General features: G+C 32.3%; 1 protein-coding gene across 5 annotated transcripts; it reads right to left on the bottom strand.

Moving 5' to 3' along the window:
• Positions 1-3,256: 3,256 nt before the first annotated feature.
• On the bottom strand, positions 3,257-6,590 carry LOC149554672 (ethylene-responsive transcription factor RAP2-2-like). 5 transcript variants are annotated; one of them, XM_089833501.1, is made up of 2 exons: positions 6,384-6,590; positions 3,257-4,033 (listed from the first exon to the last, which is right to left on the bottom strand). In XM_089833501.1, exon 2 carries the CDS (start codon positions 3,991-3,993, stop codon positions 3,445-3,447), a length of 549 nt encoding a protein of 182 aa, XP_089689627.1. In that variant the 5' UTR covers positions 3,994-4,033; positions 6,384-6,590; the 3' UTR covers positions 3,257-3,444. The 5 variants fall into 5 exon arrangements, with proteins under 5 accessions (XP_089689627.1, XP_089689629.1, XP_089689626.1 ...); XM_089833503.1 differs by having other exon boundaries at positions 3,257-4,025; XM_089833500.1 differs by having other exon boundaries at positions 3,257-4,025; positions 6,275-6,589.
• Positions 6,591-22,999: the final 16,409 nt, after the last annotated feature.

Raw genomic sequence — 22,999 nt, 5'->3', positions numbered from 1 at the left:
CATGAAAAAGAATGGTGTTGATGGCTTACCTATTTTGTCTAAATGTGTTGAAAAATGTGAAGCATGCATTCTTGCCAAGCAACATAGAAATTCTTTCCCTCAATCCAATTGGAGGGCACAGAGAAAATTACAACTTATCCATTCAGATTTATGTGGGCCTTTACCAATAACTTCTGTGGGAGGATCTAAGTATTTTATGTTGTTCATTGATGATTATAGTTGTATGAATTGGATTTATTTCTTGCAGCAAAAATCAGAAGCTTTTGAAACTTTTAAAAGATTTCATGTTATGATTGAAAATCAGGCTCAATGTAAACTTGGTACTCTCTGAACAAACAATGGTGGAGAATTTACTTCTCTCATTTTCAAAGATTATCTATGTCAACATGGGATTAACATCATCTCATTGTATCAGGTACTCCTCAACAAAATGGAGTTGTTGAACGAATGAATAGAACCATCATGAATATGGTTAGAGCAATGTTATACTTTAAAGGAATCAAGTTGTATTTTTGGGCTGAAGCAGCAAGAACTACAGTTTATCTTCGTAATAGGTCTCCATCATTAGCACTTCACCAGGCAATTCCATATGAGGTTTGGTTTGGATATCCTCCTTCTATTCAACATCTTAGAATTTTTGGGTCCACTTGCTATGCTTTAATTCCTAAAGACAAAATAAATAAGTTGCAACATCATAGTATTAAATGCATCTTTCTTGGATATTCTGAATCCTCTAAAGCCTATAGGTTGTATGATGAAGCTAATAAAAAGCTCATCATTACATGTGATGTAGCATTTTGTGAAACTTCTAAAAATGTTGAAGATATTGAATGTCAACATCTAGAAGAACTATCAAAATCTTCTCCTTGAAAAGAAACTTTCTGTGAGATTATACATTCTGGGGGGGGACCCAACTTATTTAGCCTCACCTTTAATGGATTCACATGTTGCATTTGTACCTCAAAATCAAGCTGATCCATCTATGAATGAACAAGAAGAAACTTCATCAACCAAGGAGCTTGAAATCTCTAAACCTTTGGAAACTACTAAAACTTCTTTTGTGCAACCAAAATCTTCTCATAAGTGGGAAAAACAACTCCAAAAAACTCTAAAAGACTTAAGACCTGATGAAATAGAAAAATAGGTACAAGAAATTCTTAGAAAGCGAGGCTAGCAACTCAATCCAATGTTGTAGATAATATAGAGTCTATTGATGAACTCAATCTTGCAAGTGACTTTGAACCAACTTCCTATATTGAAGCTAAAGATAGTGAAGTTTGGAGGTAGGCTATGCAGGATGAATATGATGCCTTAATAAAGAATGGCACATGGGAGTTGATTGATCCACCACTTGGTTGTAAACCTATTGGTTGCAAGTGGATTTTTAGAAATAAATCTAAAGCAGATGGCACCCTTGAAAAACATAAAGCTCAACTTGTTGCAAAAGGATATTCTCAAAAAGAGGGAATAGATTTTGTTGAAACATTTGCACCTACAGCAAAATGGACCACCATCCGTGCTTTGTTAAGTCTTGCAGCTCAAAATGGGTGGAAAATTCACCAAATGGATGTCAAAACTGCATTCTTAAATGGTGATCTCAAAGAAATTGTCTATGACTCAACCTGAAGGGTATGTCAGCAATGGGAAAGAACATCAGGTATGCAAGCTCAAAAAATCTTTATATGGTTTAAAACAAGCTCCTCGAGCTTGGAATGAAAAACTTACTGAGCATCTGTTGAAGTTGGATTTCCAGCATTTTGAAACAAGATGAAAATATGTAGAAAGTGGAAACCATTTATTATTTGATGTACTTCTCAATCAGAACAATATAAGAAATTTATAAAAGAGACGGCAATAACAGTTACAAACTATTATACAAAACTGCCGGAACTAAAAACAAACTATACAAAAGAAAACCTAATCTAATATGAAAACCTAATCTAATATTTAGAGTTAAGAAACCTGAAGATTAATATCAAAATCCCCCCCTTAATCTGAAGGGATTAAACCAAGCATTCCTCTAAACTTTTCAAACTTTTCTCTGCCCAATGCCTTAGTAAAAATATCTGCTGGTTGATTTGCAGTGGGACAATATTTCAGCTATATATTGCCATCTTTTACATGATGCCGAATCAAATGATACTTCGTGTTGATATGCTTGGTGCGATCATGAAAGATTGGATTTTTAGCCATTTTGATAGCAGATTGATTGTCAATGAGGAGTGGTGTTGAGGAAATCTGTGGTGTTTGCAAGTCTTCAAGAATCCTTCTAAGCCATAAAATCTCCTTCAATAAAGATAAACTATGGATCAAGATTCTATCTGAGCAATGTGATTTTATATGTTGTTATTGTATATTATACTTGGTTGTAGTTATTTGGGAAATACATCATTTTTTTTTTTGTGTTGTTTGAAAATAATGAATATTATCAATTTTCAGTTAAAATGAAGAAATTATTAATTTTTTATGAAATTTGTAAAGTTAATAACGTTATTAAAATAGTACAAAAATAAGTTTGTAATTAATATGAGGAAGAAAATATAAGGCTATTGGAATTGTAAAAAGAGGGAATTTTTCTAGAATGGAGAAATTCTTAAGAATTGTGTAGAGGGATTTTTTGGGAACTTTTTTATTCATACTTTGCAGTTAAGGGTTTTGAACTTGTATATTTTTCAAAGGATAATTTCCTATATTTTATTATTATTATTATCGATTTTTGGTATGTTAAATTGACAATCTTCTTGAGTACTTATGATTATGTAAATGATGAAACACATTTGTACTCTGGTATCTTGGTTAGAAAGAGTGGAGACTACTTGTTTGCTCAACTGTGAAAATTTATTTTCTTTAGTATTATATTTTGTCATTTTCGTACATTTAAGTGAAAATTACACATAAAATTACAAACACCTCCATCATAAAAGAGAGCTGCTCCTCTCAAAGATAGAGGCAGATTGCAATTTAATTGTAATTTGATTGAAGAAAAGATTAACAATAATAAATCTGTTTACTAACAAGTACAAGACATTATTTTATTTGTCCAAAGATTTACAAATTGAAGAATGCAAATAATAATATAAAAAATGATCATCAATCTAATATAATACTAAGAACAATTCTTTTTTCAAATGACCGTAAGAATAATGAACATATGTAAAAATTTCAATGCCCTCTAATGATCAACGCCCTCTAATAATCAACCTGCTTTGCATTTTATATCAGAATCCAAAAGGAAAAAGGACAAGAGGACTTGTACTATTCACAAGATAAAAGTGCTCGATTAAGATATATTGTCAGTGAACATCAACAGCTCTTATTTTATACAATACGTAACACTATATATATTATCCATAAATTGGTCTCATATACCCACAGATTCCCCAGAAACAACCATTTGGAAAACAATTATACAAAGAGTATTACAGAAAGCTCTACAGTACCTGCTCAGAGATCCGTATAATCAAAGCTCCATAAACTTAGGTCAAGTTCTTGTTCTTCAAAATCCACAAGAAATGGCAAACCCTCCCAAATCCTTTCTGGCACATTGGTAATGATATCATTAAACCAATCTGAAGCATTATCGAATGGGTTCATGAAATTTTCATTACTTGATGCATCTGCAACATGGGTCCCTTCATTAACCTGATTGCATGCATTTTTTGATGTGGAGCTGCAGGCCTGGGTTATAACATTTGGTCTTGATTTTGTAGGAGAGTTGTTGATTGGCATCTTATTTGAAGAGTGGATGTGGGTATTTTGGTTCAGGATTTCTTCTTTGCCTGGGAAGTTGAGCTTTGTGTTATGTCTTCCCACTTTCCTAGCTGCTTCATCATAAGCTCTTGCGGCCTCCTCTGGAGTGTTAAAAGTGCCAAGCCAGACTCTCATTCCTTTAATGGAGTCTCTAATTTCTGATGCCCATTTACCCCATGGCCTTTTCCTGATGCCTCTGTATGGATGCTCTTTGATTTTCTTTTCACCCTTTACCTTCACCATGTTGCTTCAAGGGACGTTCTTTTCATAAAACTCTGCAAAACTTTGAAATGATCATTTACATGCACTGTTGTTAGTTGAGAGAGTTCAATTTGAAACAATATACAACAAAATGATCATGCATAAAATATAATATACTATTTGATATGGATATGTTGCAGCATATGGATATGTTCTATTTGATATGGATATGTTCTACCATTAATAAAGTAGGTTCAAAACCTGATCTTAGAACTCTAGCAAGATCAGTACTTCAAAATATCAGGACAACCAAATTCCAGTAACTAAGGCCATTTTAGAACTTTAGAGAAAAGCTCATCTGAATGATTTTAGATCATGTAACCTAATTGACTTTGATCGATCATTCATCACTACGTATCAATTCGTCATCTATAATTAGAATTCTTATCTGCAATCTGAATCATAATGTATTAATTCATGTTTTTGAATTTTTACATACCAACAATGGATGTATGAAACATCCTTGGAAAAGTAAATACATGAAACTTTATCCTTTCACTCAAGCAGAGAATCACCATATACAATTTCTATTATAGTGGAAAAATTCACGCTCTTTCGTTTGTAGAAGTTTTATCTGCTAATATGGACTGTGGAATAAATCTAGAGTTGTGGAACAAAGAGAAATCTCAATCTTTCTACAATTCGTGGACCCAAGCATATAATCACCGTCTGCAATTCTTTATCATATTGTAAGATTTTCTATATCCATAGAAAGTTATCACAGGTCTTATATGAACAACTGGGGAATAAAAATAAAGTTATTGCAACAAGTGATATCTGCATAAGTTCTATAACCATGTAAAGATTCGCCATCTGCATTTCTTAATCATAATGTAAGAATTCAAACTCTTTAATTTCCATCTCAGTAATGGATGTTTCAGAAATCCATAGAAAGTCAATACAGGCTTTGATAGAATCTTTGGGGAATAAACCTAGGATTGTCATCTTGAGAATTCACGCTCTTTAATTTCTCCTCCCGACACTGAAACACTCATAGAAAAACAAATACTGAAGCATAAACCTAAAGTTGGTAGGATGAGAGTATCTTTGTATAATTGTTACATCAACAACTTCAATTCTTTCATCACAAAATAAGAGCCCTTGCGTTTTCAATTTCTCCATGCCAACAATGGATGTGTGAAAAATCCATAGGAAACATCCTTCTAGAAGCTTCATCCTACTAAGAAAAAACTAAATCAGACATCCATAGAAAACATCATTCTAGAAGTTTCATCCTACTAAGAAAAAACTAAATTTGGTGCAACTAAGAGCGATCTTTGTATAATCCTTACATCCAGGCAAAGAATCATCTGCAATTCTTTATCAAAATTTAAGAATTCATGCTTTTATCTTTCTCATTGGTAGCATAACTGTCTATCAGTTATCGTTATGTAGTTATTAAACTACAATCTTCCTGTATAAAGGTAAATTTATTCATTGAATAACGCATTATAAAGTTTGGAGTCCGCCTTCACATCCAAATAATGGATGACTGAAACGGATGCGGTTATCTCCTTTACAAACTGTGCAGATGACCAATTTTCAAAAAATCAAAAACATTATAGATTTTTTTGAAAATTTTAGCATTTGATCTTCATGAACCTACAATAAAAATTTTGGAAAAAAATCACTACATGAACCTACAAAAAAAAAAAGTTTGACTTTATTTTGTCTTTAATACATTTTATCAGATTAGCCCATCCCGACCGAAACACCCATATAAAACCGCGTACTACAAGCCTTATCTTGTTAGAAATAATCCTGTTCTAATGGATAGTCATCTGCAGTTCTTCATCATAATATAACCTCTCTAATATCTAAATTCCAATAGTAGATGTCTGAAAAGGAAAACATATACAAATCTTTCTAGAAGATTGTTTTTTACTGAGAATAAACTTAGGATCGGTGGAACAAGATGCAAGCAAAGAATCGCCCTCCCCAGTTTTGTAGCATAATGCAAGAATTCTAATCATGTCTGAAAAGTCCACAGAAAAGTAGGCATAGGTTTTTCTAGATGCACTGTGAAATAAACAAAACGATGTTTGAGATTCTTCAAAGAAATGGAAACATTTCATGAAAACAAAGGAAAAGATCAGACCAGCTTGACGCCCTCCAACCATCACTACAAATTCTCAACATTCTTTTGATCTTGAAACTCTGCAAAAGTTTCTCATGAAATCCCAACACTGCTAAATCATACCTTACCGTCAGTAGGATTAATGCTAAATCATACCTTATCATCAGTAGGACTAATGAATCATACCTTAATTTGTGTAGAAGTTAGAACTGTTGAAACATTTTTTTTATCTTCAAACACTGCAAAAGTGTTGTTATGATGAAGTTAAGGCCACAATGGAAAGAATGAAGCATACCCTCATCTATGTAGAACTTATGTCGGTCAGTCAAAATGAATGATGACTATGAGGCCTTTTCAACCAAATTGAAGAGCTAAAATTTCGCAATAAGACCAAACCATTCCGGGGGAAGTTTCCTAGACAAGAAAATCTTCAAAGGGATTGGGTTGGGTCATAATTCATTCCCTCTTTCCATGTTTACATGGAATACTATGCTGATCTGATTTGGAATGCATGGCCAATGTGCTCTCTCTACACCAACACTGGTCAATTAATATATTACCTAAAACTCTTCGTTACATGCATCAGCCAATTTCTTTAGTTATTCTAATTGTGAAACATCTCAAATTGAGGCACGAATCAAGATAAGCTTCAGGAGTTTTTAAATAATAGAGTTTTAAGTGGTCACAGTCTTGTTGCATTAGTCACATAAAAGGTTTAAGGTAATGGATGTGTTATGGAATCAAGGCCGTGTACATTGTTTCATAAGCCAACATTTCTACTCGAAAGTCTTCTGACAAGGAATCGAGGATGTGTACATTGTTTCTAGAACCAGCATCGGCATTTAATAATATTGTGGAAAGATCCTGTGATATGTGTGCCGGAGAAGAGTATTTGTTTAATTATAAATGACTTGGAAAAATATTTTTTTTATTCAAAGATCTGTAATAGTAATTGATAATATGTGGAGAAAAAGTGATTGAAAATTAATTTCTCTTTCTAATCATACATCTTAGGCTGGAGTTCTATGGAAGGGGGCTTCTTATAAAATAAAGCGGAAGCCGCTTGCTATTTTTTAGGAAATATTTTAAGCTAGCGGTCCTATGATTTATGCTGCTCAAAATTCTAGTTCCAAAATTTAAGGAAGATATGCATTTAAAATAAGCTGAAAATTTAAATTTCCTCTAAAATTACATTTTAATTAAAATCTACAATTTGGATTATTGACAAATGGCAAAAAACATTTCTAAACCGGTGAGGCTATATCCAGCCCCACCCCTTTTTCAACTGGTTCCTAAAAATCTGGGGCTTCTACTTTTTAGGGGAAGATTCTAAATAATCCCATAGCAAAGTTATATTTTGCTCATGAGACCACCCACTTCGAAAATAGAGCTTAAGCCCCCTTCATGGGACCGCACCCTTAGATCTTAGAATAGTTGTATTTGGTGGTGAGTACGAGGCTTGATTTTATATAAGTGCTACATAGTGACTTGTATTTGTCATAAATTATTATAGCTTTAATAATTAAAAAATATAATATTTAATATAATTTTATTAATAATTGATTAATATTTTAATAGATAATATAAATGTAATAATACTAATATAACTTATATTAGTGTGGATAACAAAATAGTATTAAGATGTAGAAATGTTAGTTTTTATATACTCATAAAATAATTGTACTAGATTTTAGCCTAATAACAAATCCAAAAATATTCATTTCCATACAATGTTTTTATTTTTCATTTAAAATATAAAATTATATATATATAAAAGCTATATGCCCATATTATATATTTTTATTATGATTGGAGATATTTACAAATGGTGAATATCTCTTGTGTTTCATGTAAAATGATAATTATATTTAATACATTGCTTTATTATTGTTGTTAATATTGACTAAAACTTTATGAAATAATTTGGTGTATAACTTTAATTTAATTTAATATAATTGTATTGAATATAACTACAAATTAGTTGCATCGTTATAGGGATTTATTATATTAAATTTCACATATAATTGTTAATGAGAATTTAGTCAAAAAAAAGGTAATATGGAGGAGTCTCTTAAAAAATGGCTCCTATAATTATTTTTTGAGCCAATCATATCTAAGATAAATAGACTATATAAAATTAACAATTAATAACTAAAATAAAATATTTATAAATATTTAAATTATAAAAGAAGGGTTAATTTTGATTGGTGCAAAATAATATAGGTATTGCACTCATTTTGGAAAGGTGAATGCAATAGTATATTGCCTACGAAAATAACAATAAAATGGACCTTTTTAATCCCAAGACCAATCATCAAATTTGCAAATAGTTTAACATTCTTGGAGTAATTTTTGAGTGGGTTTAACAAGTCACTAAATGCATTCATCATGCTATGATCCCCACTTACTATTTTCTCTCATTTGAAGGGGATTAACTCTTGATAGTTTTACCATTTCTTGATACCACTTTGTAAATCATTTTGCCATTAAAGTCATAATTGAATAATGCATTATTTTTCCATGTTCCTTATAGCCTCAATTTTTTCTCAACATATTATTGTAGATTCATCCTCCTACAATGGGCTACATTTAGCAATTTGGAAATTGGAACCCATAACCACTCAACCAAAAGGTTGAATTGTGTGGTGGAATAATGTCATTCAACACACCACTAAATTCATCTACTTCTATCGGGGACAACTAGACCTACAATTAAAGGTGGCTACTCTTTTCCCTCAAAAGAAAATTATTGGCATGTATGTTGTTAGATGTGTTCAAAATTAAAGATTGTATGCACAAGTTAAAAGCTGGAGATTGAGCTAGTAAGAAGTTTTTCTCCTATATACAACCTCAACTTTATTTCTCAAGCATTAAAAGGATTAAAGAAGGTAATTTAGTTGTCATTGAACTTTCACATGTTTTACAAGTCTTTGTTAATCATTATAAGAGGGTGATTTTTTCTCAACCACCTTCACTTGTTAATCAACAAGGCTTACAAGAAGACCTTGCAATTGTTCCTTCTTAGTTGTCTAATTCATAAATGCCTTTTCTGATCAATTATTCACCCTTGAAGACCTCAAGCAAGCCACTTTTTCTATGACTGGTGGTAAATTAGTAGGTTGTGATGGCTTTCCATGTGAATGTTATAAAGCTCTTTGGCCTTCCATTGATTTTGAGTTACCTAATATTTATTTAGAAGCATTTAAAAATGGCCAATGGAGATAAGAAATTAATAATATAACTATCAAAATCATACCTAAACATGGAAATCTTGAAGATATCTACAATTGGTGCCCCATCACTAATATAATTAAGGATCTATGATAATTTCTTTAAATAATTCTTAAAAATTAAAAAAGTAAATAAAAAACTTTAATCAAAAGAATTGATATAATTGAAAATTTTAATAGAATGAAGTAATAATAAAGATGATGAAAAAAAGAAAAAGAGAAAGGAGATAGAAGAAATGACACAATTGACAACATAGCTCATCAACTGGATACATTTCTTGGTCATTTTCCAATAGAGTGACTGATTTGATTATGCTCCAAAAGCTAAATTACAATTGTTACAATAAGATCGTTTCTTCAAGCACAACAAATTCAAGTTCCTTTGATGTAGAAAATAACTAGAAAGTCTTCAAACATTCTCTCCTTCTCATCATATGGATGTCTTATAAAGGCCTTCATTCCCACTTTTATACATAAAATATGCCTTCATAAGGCTTAAAATTCAAATTAATAATAATAACCCCCTTATACAAAAATAAAAATTGATCATAATTTGTATAACTCTTTCTCTAGGCTTTACGATTTTTGGTAAGTTTTTAATAACCATAAGAGTTTGGTTTTAACCTTAATGGGGATTAGATAATGTTTAAATACCACATAGCCCACAAAAACCTTAAGTTATTTAAGTGATCAACAATGTTTCGTAATTTTGATTGGAGGGGAGTCAATGATTTAACCCCCAACAATGGCTTTTTAAATTAATGCCAACATTATTTTAGAAATAAAATTATCGCCAATCTCAATGGTTAGGCCATTGGCTCATGATAAAATTTTATATAGGATCAAATTACATTAAGTTATTTTAGTTCAAATTGTTTAAACACACTTTCCATCAAGATTCCACATTGGTCATGTGAGATATCCTTGGAATGCCACGTGTCACTCTGAGACTAGTTAAACATGTTGGCTAGCAAATATATCACCTACTCATATCATGATGAAATTACACTAATGACATGATGGAATTATTCTAATATCATTATAGTTACCCTTTTTCTATTCCAACACTAGTTGAAAGCTTTCAACAAGATCTCTGACTTGGACCAACTTTGAACAATTCTAAGATGATTAATTTGTTGCCTTTTTGGTTGGCCTCTATACCTAGTTTGACAAAAACTATGATGAGCCATAGCTTGGATGTATTGACCCTTTTTAATCCTACTTAATCCACATCGAGTCTAGTTTTTTGATCTCTTTTTGATGATGCTAAATTTTGGTATATCAAGGACACTTCAATTTTTAGTGAAACATATCCCCCAAACTCAGGCCTTCCTACTAGAGAGATTCTTGACTTCAAAAATTTAGATTACTCAAAAATTAGATGAGGGTAAAGTTCCCTCACTTTAACAATCTCCATCCATCTTTCCTTTCTTGTATGCATCTCCTTCAATCCCACTCCAATGTACTCAAATGAACCACTTCATAAATTTTTCTATCATAAATAACAATTTTTGGTAACTTTTACATGCTCTCTATTGAAATACCATCAATGGATAGAACTTGCATGTGAATGGCTTCATCGAAGATTGACGCAAGGATGAAGGGGTAAAAAGGGAACTTCCCAACTACCCTTTCTTAAAGTTACACATGAAAGCCACCAAAAAGTGAAAACACGACACAATATAGAGGAATTAATGCAACAGTGATAAGATAATATTCATTCAATATGCTAGGCATAAGGCCTACCTAGTTGCAACCATATACATCTCAATTACAATCTGGGAGCTTAAGAGCTTGATTAAGAGAACCAAATCTTCATAATTTCCTTCTATCCAACTTCATTCTATTTTCCTCCAATTCTAGATCTCTACTTTATAGCCAACAAGACCACAAGGTGACCTATTAAGAAATTTATTACAAATTATAGGTCCTCCCCCAAAGGATAAATTAAAAACCCATAAAATAAGAAAATTAAATTTCATGCAGACAAGGATAGATCAAGACTTGTTTTAGAAAGGGAACAAAAAATAGGAACAAAAGAAAGAAGTATTTTTGGTGATGCAAGATTTTCAAAGTATGCAAGATGCTCCTGCATCAGACACATGGGGTACAAAAGAATCGATGTTTAGATAAGGAAGTCCTGATGTTTTGAGACGTATCATAAAGATCCAAGTTAGTCTCTATAACCCAAGAACTATCTTCAACATGTCTGTTCTTCCATTGAACCAAGTACTCCTTGAATTCCATTCCTCTGGTGCTTTTACTAATTCTAGTGTCCAAAATATTTTTAATCCTTTTTGTCTTCTTCTTAGGATAATTGTGTTTATCTTCTTCCTCTTCATCTGAATCATGGTACTCAAAGATGTCTAAAATATTAAACATGGGTGAAATATCCATCTTCAAAAGCATTACCACTGTCATGTTTCTTCAAGATCTTACAAGGACCAAACTTTGTCATTTTTAGCTTACTACATGCGCTAATTGGAAATCTATTTTTCTTCAAGTGTACCATTTCCTCATCTCCATCTTCAAAATTATTATGGCATCTATTTTATCCGCTCTTCCTTTATATCCTTGATGACTATCATGTAGATCACTTTTGACTTCTTCATTCAAATTCTTCATGAAATCCACAAATTTCTCAACTTCAACACTATTCTTTATCTCATCATCCAATTTCCTCAATTTAATAACTCATTTAGGATGCAAATTTATCTTGTGCCAAAATCAAATCCCAATTAGAAGGTATATCTCCAATCAAATATCTCAAAAGGTTACCCAAACATCTATTTATAACTTTAGTTTGTTCATCTATCTATGGGTGAAATGTGGAACTAAACTTAAGATCAATATTCATATTTCTCCAAAGTGTCCTCCAAAAATAATTAGTATTTAATCAATACTTTTGTCTAAAATAATAGTTTTATGAAATGCATGAAGTCTCACAATTTTTGTTAAAAATAAGTCTACTATATGTATTGCATTTGATCTGTTCTTTCAAGATATGAAATGTGTCATTTTACAAAATTAGTCAACCACTATAGAGATATAATCATTACCTTTCTAAGTTCTATGCAATCCCAAAAAAATTCCACTAACATTTTGGCTGCTTCCTTTAGCAACCTCACATATTTTGCAACTTACTACCACCTTTTGAACATCCTTATATATCCGTGGCCCCTAAAGTACCTTTCTAAAATAATCTTTACCATCTTGTTAATTCCACAATGTCATGCAACTCCACCACTATGTTTCACTTTAATACAGTTATCTCTCATAGATCCTCTAGCTATGCATAACTAAACTCCCTTAAATAACATATCTTCTTGAATAAAGTAGTAAACATACTTGTCTTGTTCATCAGTCACATGGTTCTTACAAGATTTCCAAGGTTCTACAAAATCAGGGTCAGTCTCATACAAGTTCTTTAAATCCTCAAAGCCAAGTATTGAAACTCTCATCTCAGTTAGTAAACATATTCTTGCACTCAAAATATTTGCTACCTTATTAGATTGTCCACTCTTATGTTCCAATGCAAAAGAAAAATTCTACATATACTCAACCCCTTTCACGTGTCTTTGATTCAACATATTTTGACTTTGCAAATATTGTAAAGCTTTATGATCAATGTAAAGCACAAAATCTCTAGGCATAAAATAATTCCTCCACTGCTTCAAAGCTTGAATAATTGGAATAAAATTCTTGATCACAGACTAAAGCTATAGGCTTACCTTCTTGACCCAAAACAACGCCAATAGGATTACCATTAGCATCACAATATACTTGATTTTGTTTTGTTATGGCTCTTGAGAGTTATTTTTGGCTGATTAAAAAAGGAAAGTTTTCATATATTTTATTATAATTAGAATAAAATTATTTAAAAAATCAATATTTTTCATTACCATTAATCTAGCTCATTAAAATGGTTTGGCTCAAGAATTCATTGACCTATCAAACTAGTTACCTCCTAAATGGTGTCCTCAGATGCCACCTTCATAGTATCGAACATTAGAAAGATTAAAGTGAACACATTTTGAAGAACACCATTTTTTGTTATGCTGAGAGGCGTTATACAATGGTAACATGAATAACTAGCATGAGAATATACCAAAATAGATTCCTTGTCAATAGAAAAGAAAAGGAAGGAGTTACAAACCTTTAAATTAAATATTAAATTATTAGATCATAAAATAAAAAAGAATTCCTGAAATATTAGTTGGCCAAAATAATAGGAAGCTAAATGGAGGCCGAAATAATAGCTGGCTGAAATAATAGGAAGCCAAATGGAGGCCGAAATAACATGCTTGAGAGAATAGGGCCCAAAAAAATAGGGCCAAAAAAATAAGACCCAAGAAAATAAGGCTGAAATAATTTCATTGAAATTTTAAATATGATTTTTTAATTTGTTAAATATATTGTCACATGCACATTCATGCTTTTTTTTTTGTGGGGACTAGGAGAATTTGAAACAATTTCATGGAATGTCAAGAGACTTCCATTAGGGGATATGATGAGCATCTCACAAGTTATAAAACAAAAGCTTCTCATTTCATTTTCATTTTATGTTTTTGTAGGAAGGAAGAGGTGGAGATTATTGGAGGAGTAGATTGGAGTTTTTGAAGAGGAGTAGATTGAAGTTTTGGAGTAGTTTTTTTGCAGGTTAGATTTCTATTTTGTATATTTTATATTTTATTTAGATTTTCATTTAGACTTAGATTCCAAATTAGTTATAATATTCTACTTTGATTTAGATTTTAATTTTAATTAGTTTCATTTAGATTTAAAATTGAATTCAAGATTGTTTAGATTTGCATTTAATATTGGAGATTATTGGAGGAGTAGATTGGAGTTTTTGAAGAGGAGTAGATTGAAGTTTTGGAGTAGTTTTTTTGCAGGTTAGATTTCTATTTTGTATATTTTATATTTTATTTAGATTTTCATTTAGACTTAGATTCCAAATTAGTTATAATATTCTACTTTGATTTAGATTTTAATTTTAATTAGTTTCATTTAGATTTAAAATTGAATTCAAGATTGTTTAGATTTGCATTTAATATTTTAGTCTTGCATGTTTGATTTAGATTTAGAATTACATTTAAAATCTATTTGATTATATATTTATTAATACTTTCTATTTGCATATTTTGAATGTGCATGTTTCAATTTAGTTTTAGATTTACATATTTCAAATTAGTTTTAGATTTGCATATTTCATATAAGTTTTAGATTTGCATATTTCAAAATGGTATTGATTTGCATGTTGTAGATTTGAATGTTTCATAATAGTTTTACATTATCATGTTTCAAAATGTTTAAATTTTCTTGTTTCATAATTAAATTTTATTATTAATGTAGATGACAATGTCGCCATATCAATGAAATTTATATTTTATTAAAGTTAATGATTTATTTAAAATAGATAAATTATATAATTATTATATATATTTTATCATTATTTAAATAGATTACAAATGCATTTTAATCATTTTTCATCAATATATTAATATATAATGTTTATGCTTGTACTATTTGAAAAGTGGAAGGCAATGCCACCATATTTCAAACATTACAATCTAAATGTTTCATTTAAAATAGTTTTGATTTTGATTATACTAAGAGGCATTCTATACAATGGCGGCACAAATGACATATGCCAAAATAAATTCCTCATCAATAAAAAGAAAGAGGAGCAGTTACAAACTTTTAAATTAAATATTAAATTATTAAATCATCAAATAAAAAATCACTCCCAAAATAATAACTAGCCAAAATAATAGGAAGTCAAATGGAGGCCAAAATAATAGGCCCAAAAAATAGAACCCAAAAAAATAGGGCCCAAAAAATATTACTAAAAAATTGGGCTGAAACAATTTTGTTGAGAAGTTAAATATGAATTATATTTTTTAAAATATAATTTTGAATGCACATCCATGCTTATTTTTTGTGAGGAGCAGGGAATTTGAAACAAATTCATGGAATGTGAAGAGATGTCCATTGGGGGATATGTGGAGCCTCTCACAAGTTATAAAACAAAATGCTCCTCATTTCATTTTCATTTTATATTCTCACAAGAAGGAAGAAGTGGAGATTATTGGAGTATTAGATTAGAGTTTTTGAAGAGAAGTAGCTTAAAGTTTCAAAGAATTTATTTTGCAGGTGAGATTTCTATTTTTAATTTTTAATTTTTAATTTAGATTTCCATTTAGATTTAGATTTAGATGTAGATTAGATTCAAAATCAGTTATAATATTCTACTTTGATTTAGATTTTAATTTTAATTAATTTTTTATTAAGAAAAGAAGCAATTAATGGCTATTGACCCAAAGAACAATCACAACTCTAGACACTAATAAAGAACAATACTAGTGTTGAAATTAGATCTCCCTTTGTCAAATACAAAGGGCAATGAGCGATTGACCTACTGACCATGGTCAACACTTTCAATGAAACACTTGGAACAAGCCCCCACAATAGCTATAGACAAACCAAAAACAACAACAAAGGACCATAGTGTGCCCTTTAAAACTACCTGCAATCACTCAATTACATTGAAAAGAAAAACTAAAAGAGGAAATCACCATAACAACAAGGGAGAAAACTCAAGTCATCCATGCCTATCATAACTCTAAGTAAAATTATAGGACCAAACAAGACTATACCTCCAGCCTTGGCAAACATAATACATATCTTCCAACCATGGGTACAGGCAAGGCTCAACCTCCAACCTTGGAAAATATAGTCAAAAGTCTTTAGCCCCCTCATAAAATCCCATAGCATACCTATGAGAGGAAAGGTGAAGAGGAAGACCAAACCCCAACAATAACAATTGCTTCCCCCTTATTCCACCAACAAGACTACTAAAAGTAGCACAAGTACACAAAATCTCAATAGGAATTTCCTCTACTTCCCAGCATCCAAACATGATCTCTACCTCAATAGGAGAATTCTCCACCTCCAAAGGAGTTGGGAACGTAGAAGCAAATAAGAAGACCTAGTCTATCCTCAAGGGCAATAAGACAACTTTTTGCATCAAAGCATTTAGCTATGGAGTCATCCCTTCATCGCGTGAAGTGCACTATCCAAGCATGTTCTTACCATCCAGATCTCTAACAATAAGAGAGAGATACTAGTAAATAATAAAACGAGATTACGTATTGAACCCATTCACCACCACTTTCCCCAAGCAACCAACTACCTCCATAAGCTTTGCCCTGAGCTTAATAGAAAGAAGGAAAATAAAAGAACAAAAAAAATGAAACCTCCACCATATAGACATTAGAATCCCTTAAATAACAACCTCAACCATATTCCACCGCCAAATAGAGGAATCCATCACCTCAAAGCTTAAGGAACCAAAGGAAACCCCAAAGAAGCTAGCATCAAGAGGCAAGTGAATCCCTCAATTATGAAAAAAAGTGCACTCCATAATAGTGCCCAGCCAAGGAGGTCCATTAGCAAGAACACCCATGAAAGTGAAGACCCGTCTAGTGAGAACAAACCCATTAATAGAACTAGCAGTAGGGACAGGGATAATATTTCCCCTTTGGACTAGACAATCGATGTCCAAGCTCCTGCAGACCCTACAAATTATAGGAGCTCCATCAGCCATAATACGATGCCCCAAAGAGAAGTACTATAATTGGAGCCACAACACATTGCAATTCAAACCAAACCCATTTGCTTCTTCATCTCTAGAAAACTCCAAATACAAGAAAGCCCACTAGAGGTAGAGCACAACATCACATCTAGGCCAAAAAACCCATCCAAAGCCCATCGTGGGGAATAGGGGTGCTAGCAAAAAACACCACTAGCTACAAACTCCACACCCTTCCACACTAGATCCAACCTAGAAAAGTGTCTGTAGTGACATCAAAACTATGGAGACAACCCACAAGGCCACCATAGGCAGTCCCCACTGAACGAAAAGCACAAAATCACTCAGAATAAAGAACATCCCTTGTCTCAAAATAACCCTAGGAAATGACCAAACACCCCCTATAATTGCAAAAAACACCACTCCAAGGAGGTACAGGCTTGGGGAGGAACTGCCAACCGTTAGGATCATCATCTTAACACTCCTTGCTGCCACCATCATTGGCCTCCTTGGCACTAAAAACCCTAGCTGCTCTCCTGCTCATTGATGATAATTCAATTTTAATTAGTTTCATTTAGCTCTAGAATTCTATTCAAAATTGTTTAGATTTGCATTTAATAGTTTAGTCTTACATGTTTGATTTAGATTTAGATTTGCATTCTAAATCTATTTGATTTATATATTTTATAATACTTTTCATTTACATATTTTAAATGTGCATGTTTCAAATTAGTTTTAGATTTGAATGTTTCATAATAGTTTTACATTTGCATGTTTCAAAGTAATTATATTTTCATGTTTCAAAATTAAATTTTATCATTAATTGTGGATGGCAATGCCACTATATCAATAAAATTTGTATTTTATTAAAGTTAATGATTTATTTTAAGTAGACTAATCATATATTTAGTATATATTTTATTATTATTTAATTAGATTACAAATGTGTTTTATTTATTTATTATTAATGTATATATAGTTTACGTCTGTAATGTTTGAAAAGTGAAAGGCAATGCCACTATATTTCAAACATTACAATCTAAATGCTTCATTTAAATAGCTTTGATTTTTATTTATCTTATTTTGAACATTATTGATTTAATTTTTTTTATGTTAATTACAAATACTTTTTTATTTTGATTATTTATATATGTTGATATTTGTTTCTACGTTCACAGGTTACTATTTTAGTTATGGATGCCTCGAACAGAGAATCCAACATTATTGATATTTCCCTGACTACTTCAGTGGCCTCAAATGATTTCTTTGAGATTGATTTTGGAAAATGCCTACAAATAATTAAAGAGTTGTGCACAACTATAATTAAATTTGTGGAGAACACAATATTTCCAATTGACCATCTTGAGGAAACAAAAGTAATGCAAATGAAAGATGCAAAAAAATTCCTATGTGACACATTTGTAAAAATGGATGGGTTTCCCTTAATGATGAAAGAAGTCATTTACAATCATTGTTCAAATAAAGGTCACAATATAATCCTTATCATTCAAGAACACAACATGTATTTACACCATTACAAAGAAATGCTTTGTATATAGTTCATTCTTGTCACTCATGTTAGACTTTTACTACTTCTAATTAGTTGTATTGGGAGTTGTGGTTCCCCATTGTTCTATGTAACTTTCACAAAGAAGAGAACAAGAAAAAAATTCTATAAATGTTGTCTTTAGTGGATGTGGCTGCTAAATATGTTAATTAAAAAATAAAATCATAAGTCTACATTGCCTTCATGATAGGCATGTTTATTGATTACAATTCTTAATCATTGCAATAAAACTTGCATTAACACTATTAAAAATTCAACAATATATAATGTTCTTACATGATCATGGAGAAATATTTTCTATAAAGTTGATTCTTATCTATTCTTTTACACTTTTTACATCATCTAAATAGTTGTGTCATATCAACCCTAACAATAACAATAAGTGTCAAATAAATGAAATTGTAAAACTTTGATCCTAACTCTAACTCTAACTCTACATGTGATTTTACTAAGAATTTAGTAAATTATATACATAATTTTAACCCTATATTTAATACTAACTAGAAATAATATTATATTTTTAATATGAGGGACACACACACACACACACACACACACACACACACACACACACACACACAGAGAGAGAGAGAGAGAGAGAGAGAGAGAGAGAGAGAGAGAGAGAGAGAGAGAGAGAGATATTAGGGGGTGTATTTAGAGAGCAAGGAGGGAGAGACATTATGGAGTGTATTTAGATAGTAGAGAGGGAGAGAGAGATTAGCAGGTGTACCTAGAGAGGTGTGTGTGTGTGTGTGTGTGAGAGAGAGAGAGAGAGAGACAGAGATTAGGGGGTATATCTAGAGAGTAGGGAGAGAGAGATATTAGGGGGTGTATCTAGAGATTAAAGAGAGATATTAGTTAGTGTATCTAGAGACTAGAGAGAGAGAGATAAGGGCGTATTTAGAGAGTGGGGAGGGAGAGATATTAAGTTGTGTATTTAGATAGTAGGGAGAGAGAGAGAGAGAGAGAGAGAGAGAGAGAGAGAGAGAGAGAGAGAGAGAGAGAGAGAGAGATTAGGGGTTGTATCTAGAGAGTGATGAGGGAGAGAAAGAGAGATTAGGGGGTATATTTAGAGATTGGGGGGAGAGAGTGTGTGTGTGTGTAAGAGAGAGAGAGAGAGGAGTGATTAAAATAAATCTCTAGAGGAAGTGGGAAGGCATGGGAGAGAGAGGGAGTACATTATAAAAATGTTAATAATATGTGTCACAATAGCACTAATCATGGGCATTATAATATGACTAACCCACATAAATAATTGACTTGATAGTTACCCCAAAGCTGACCTAAAGTTTAATAATAACACTAAGATCAACCATAATCAGAGTACTAACCCCAAAAATAACCATAAACATAATAATGACATAAACCTTGACTCTAACTCTAACTCTGATCTTGACTCCAAATCTAACTCCATATTTAGCTCTAATGGTAGCCTTAACCCTAATGCTAATCCTAAATCTAATCCTAACCCTAAGCTTAACCTAACTTTGACTCTAACCCTAGCTCTATATAACCCTAAATCTAATTCTAATTCAAACCCTAACCCTAACCCTAATTCTAACCTTAACTCTAACTCTAACCCTAACTCTAACCCTAGCCCTAACTCTAACTTTAACTTGAACCTTAACTCAAATTCTATCCTATCCCCAACCCTAATAGTAACTCTAACCTTAATTATACCTCTAACACTAATTCTAACCTGAACCTTAATTTCAATCGTAACACTAACTCTAGCTCTATTTCTAACCTTGACTCTAACCCTAACCCTAACCCTAAATTGAACCCTAACCCCAACTCTACCTCTAAATCTTACTTGAACCCTAACTCTAACTCTAACTCTAACCCTAAACCTAACCCCAATCCTAACCCCAACCCTACCCCTGATTCTAGCACTAACACTAGCACTAACACTAACACTAACACTAACACTGACACTGACACTGACACTGACACTGGCACTGACACTGACACTGACACTGACACTGACACTAACACTGACACTAACGCGAACACTGACTTTGACACTAACACTGACACTAACATTGACACTGACACTGACACTGACACTGAAACTGACACTGACACTGACATTGACACTGACACTAACACTAACACTAATTGTAACCCTAACCCTAACTCTAATTGTAACCCTAAGGCTAACCCTAACTCTAATCCTAATTCTAACCCTAACCCTTATTCTAACCCTAACTCTAACCCTAACTCTAACTTTAACTCTAACTCTAACTCTAACCCTTACTCTAACTCTAACTCTGACTCTAACTCAAACCCTAACTATAATTCTAACCCTAACTATATTTGTAACCTTAATTCTAGTCCTAACCCTAATTCTTACCCCTACCCAAACCCAAACCCAAACTCTATTTGTAACCCTAACCATAACCCTAACCCTAACCCTAACTATAACTCTCACTCTAACTCTAGCTCTTACTCTAATTCTACCCCTAACCATAACCCTAACCCTATATAACCCTAATTCTAATTCTAATTCTAACCCTAACCCCAATTATAGCCCTAATCCTAACCTAATTCTAATCCTAACTATAACTCTAATCCTACTATAACCCAATCTCTAATTCTCACCCTAATCCTAACCCTACCACTAATTCTAAACCTAACTCTAACTCTAAAATCAATTCTAACCCTAACCCTAATTCTAACCCTAAATCTAACTCTAACTCTAACCCTAACTCAAACTCTATCTCTAATTCTAACCCTACCCCTAATTCTAACTCTAAATCTAACTCTAACCCTAACTCTAACTATAACTCTAATTCTAATTGTAATCCTAACCCTAACTCTAACCCCACCCCTAATCCTAACCCTAACACTATATATAACTCTAACTTTAACCCTAACCCTAACCCTAACTTTAATCCTAACACCAACCCTAATTCTAACCCTAACACTAACCCCAACCCCAATTCTAACCCTAACTCTAATCCTAACCCTAACCCTAATTCTAACTCTAACTCTAACTCTAACTCTAATTGTAACCCTAACCCTAATGCTAACCCTAACTCTAACCATAACCCTGATGCTAATCCTAATTCTAACCTGAAGCCTAATTCTAGCCCTAACTATAACCCTAACTCTAACTTTAACTCTAACCCTTATTCTAACTCTAATTCTTACTCTAATTCTAACCCAAACCTTAACTCTAATTCTAACCCTAACCCAAACCCTAACTATATTTGTAACCCTAATTCTAACTCTAACCCTAATTGTTACCCTTACCCTAACTCTAACTCTAACCCTAACTATATTTGTAACCCAAATTCTAACCCTAACCCTAACCCTGACCGTAACTCTAACTCTAATTGTAACTCTAATCCTGACCCTAACTCTAACCCCAACGATCGCCCTAACCCTAACCCTAGCCCTAACTTTAACTGTAACTGTAACTATAACTGTAACTGTAACTCTAATTCTAACCCTAACTCTAGCTCTAATAATCCTATTGATGTTAATATTCTTGATATTATCATTGGTCATATTAATGGTCTTCCTAAAGATACCAATTTATTTTGGAATATATTGTCATCTAACATTCTCTGGCAGATTTGGAAATGCAGGAATGAGGAAAGATACCAAGGTAAGCCAAGGGACCTTACTGAATTTTTTCGAAAGCTCACTTATTTTAAAATTTCTTCGCAGGTGCAAGCTACTATGTTGATCGAGCGAGACAAGATGAGACGGTTCCTTCATGATAGGCATGCTTCTTTTAAGCATGGATACCAATGGCGTAGAACCTTGGATGATCTGCAAGCTTTTGAGCAAGCTTGAATTGGGCTAAATAGAGAAATTCGTAAGAAAGTGAATGCTAGAAAGGATGATTTATTCAGGCTGATGCAGATTCAAGAACGTAAAAGTGTCGTTTGGATGGAGGGTCCCTTAGGTTGGACTGCCTGGGTGGTCAATTATTATGATGTTCTTAGTTAGCTAGTCTTTCTCCTCTTTTTGTTATGTTGTACAGCTGAATCTGTTCTTCCTTAGTGAGGCTTGGCCTCCTTGTTGATTTTTGTGGTGGTACTTTGGTTGCTCTTTTTGTTTTGAAACTCTTATATCTAATAGAAAAAAAAATATAACTATTACAACTATCTGTGTATTTTTAATATAATTTGACTTAAATTGATACTTATGGATACATCTATTTAAGTAGCCGATTTGTTTAAAATACAAGTACATACAAGCTAAATGGCAAATTTAATCTCTTTATGTCATAGAGTCTCTCGCCCTATCGATCATGCTGACAATGACAATGAGTAGCATACAATTGTTGAGAAATGACTAATTTGTTTCTCCAATAAATTTGAAACTCGATAAAGATAATAATTTTTTTGTCAACAATAATATCAAGGATTTTGACCATATGAATTCTTTTTCGCCCGTGGTCCGTTACGTTCACCTGGCGCTGTTTTGAACCGTTCAAGATAAAGGAGAAGCGAAAGGGGACCCAACCGCAACGGCTTTAAAGTTATAAACAGTTGATATGTACACAT

This window comes from Cupressus sempervirens, chromosome 5 (assembly GCF_028749045.1).
Source record: "Cupressus sempervirens isolate cs-2001-9-10 chromosome 5, ASM2874904v1, whole genome shotgun sequence".
Lineage (NCBI taxonomy): Eukaryota > Viridiplantae > Streptophyta > Pinopsida > Cupressales > Cupressaceae > Cupressus > Cupressus sempervirens.
The sequence above is the reverse complement of the archived record's forward strand: the minus strand, read 5'-3'. Positions and strand labels throughout refer to the sequence as shown.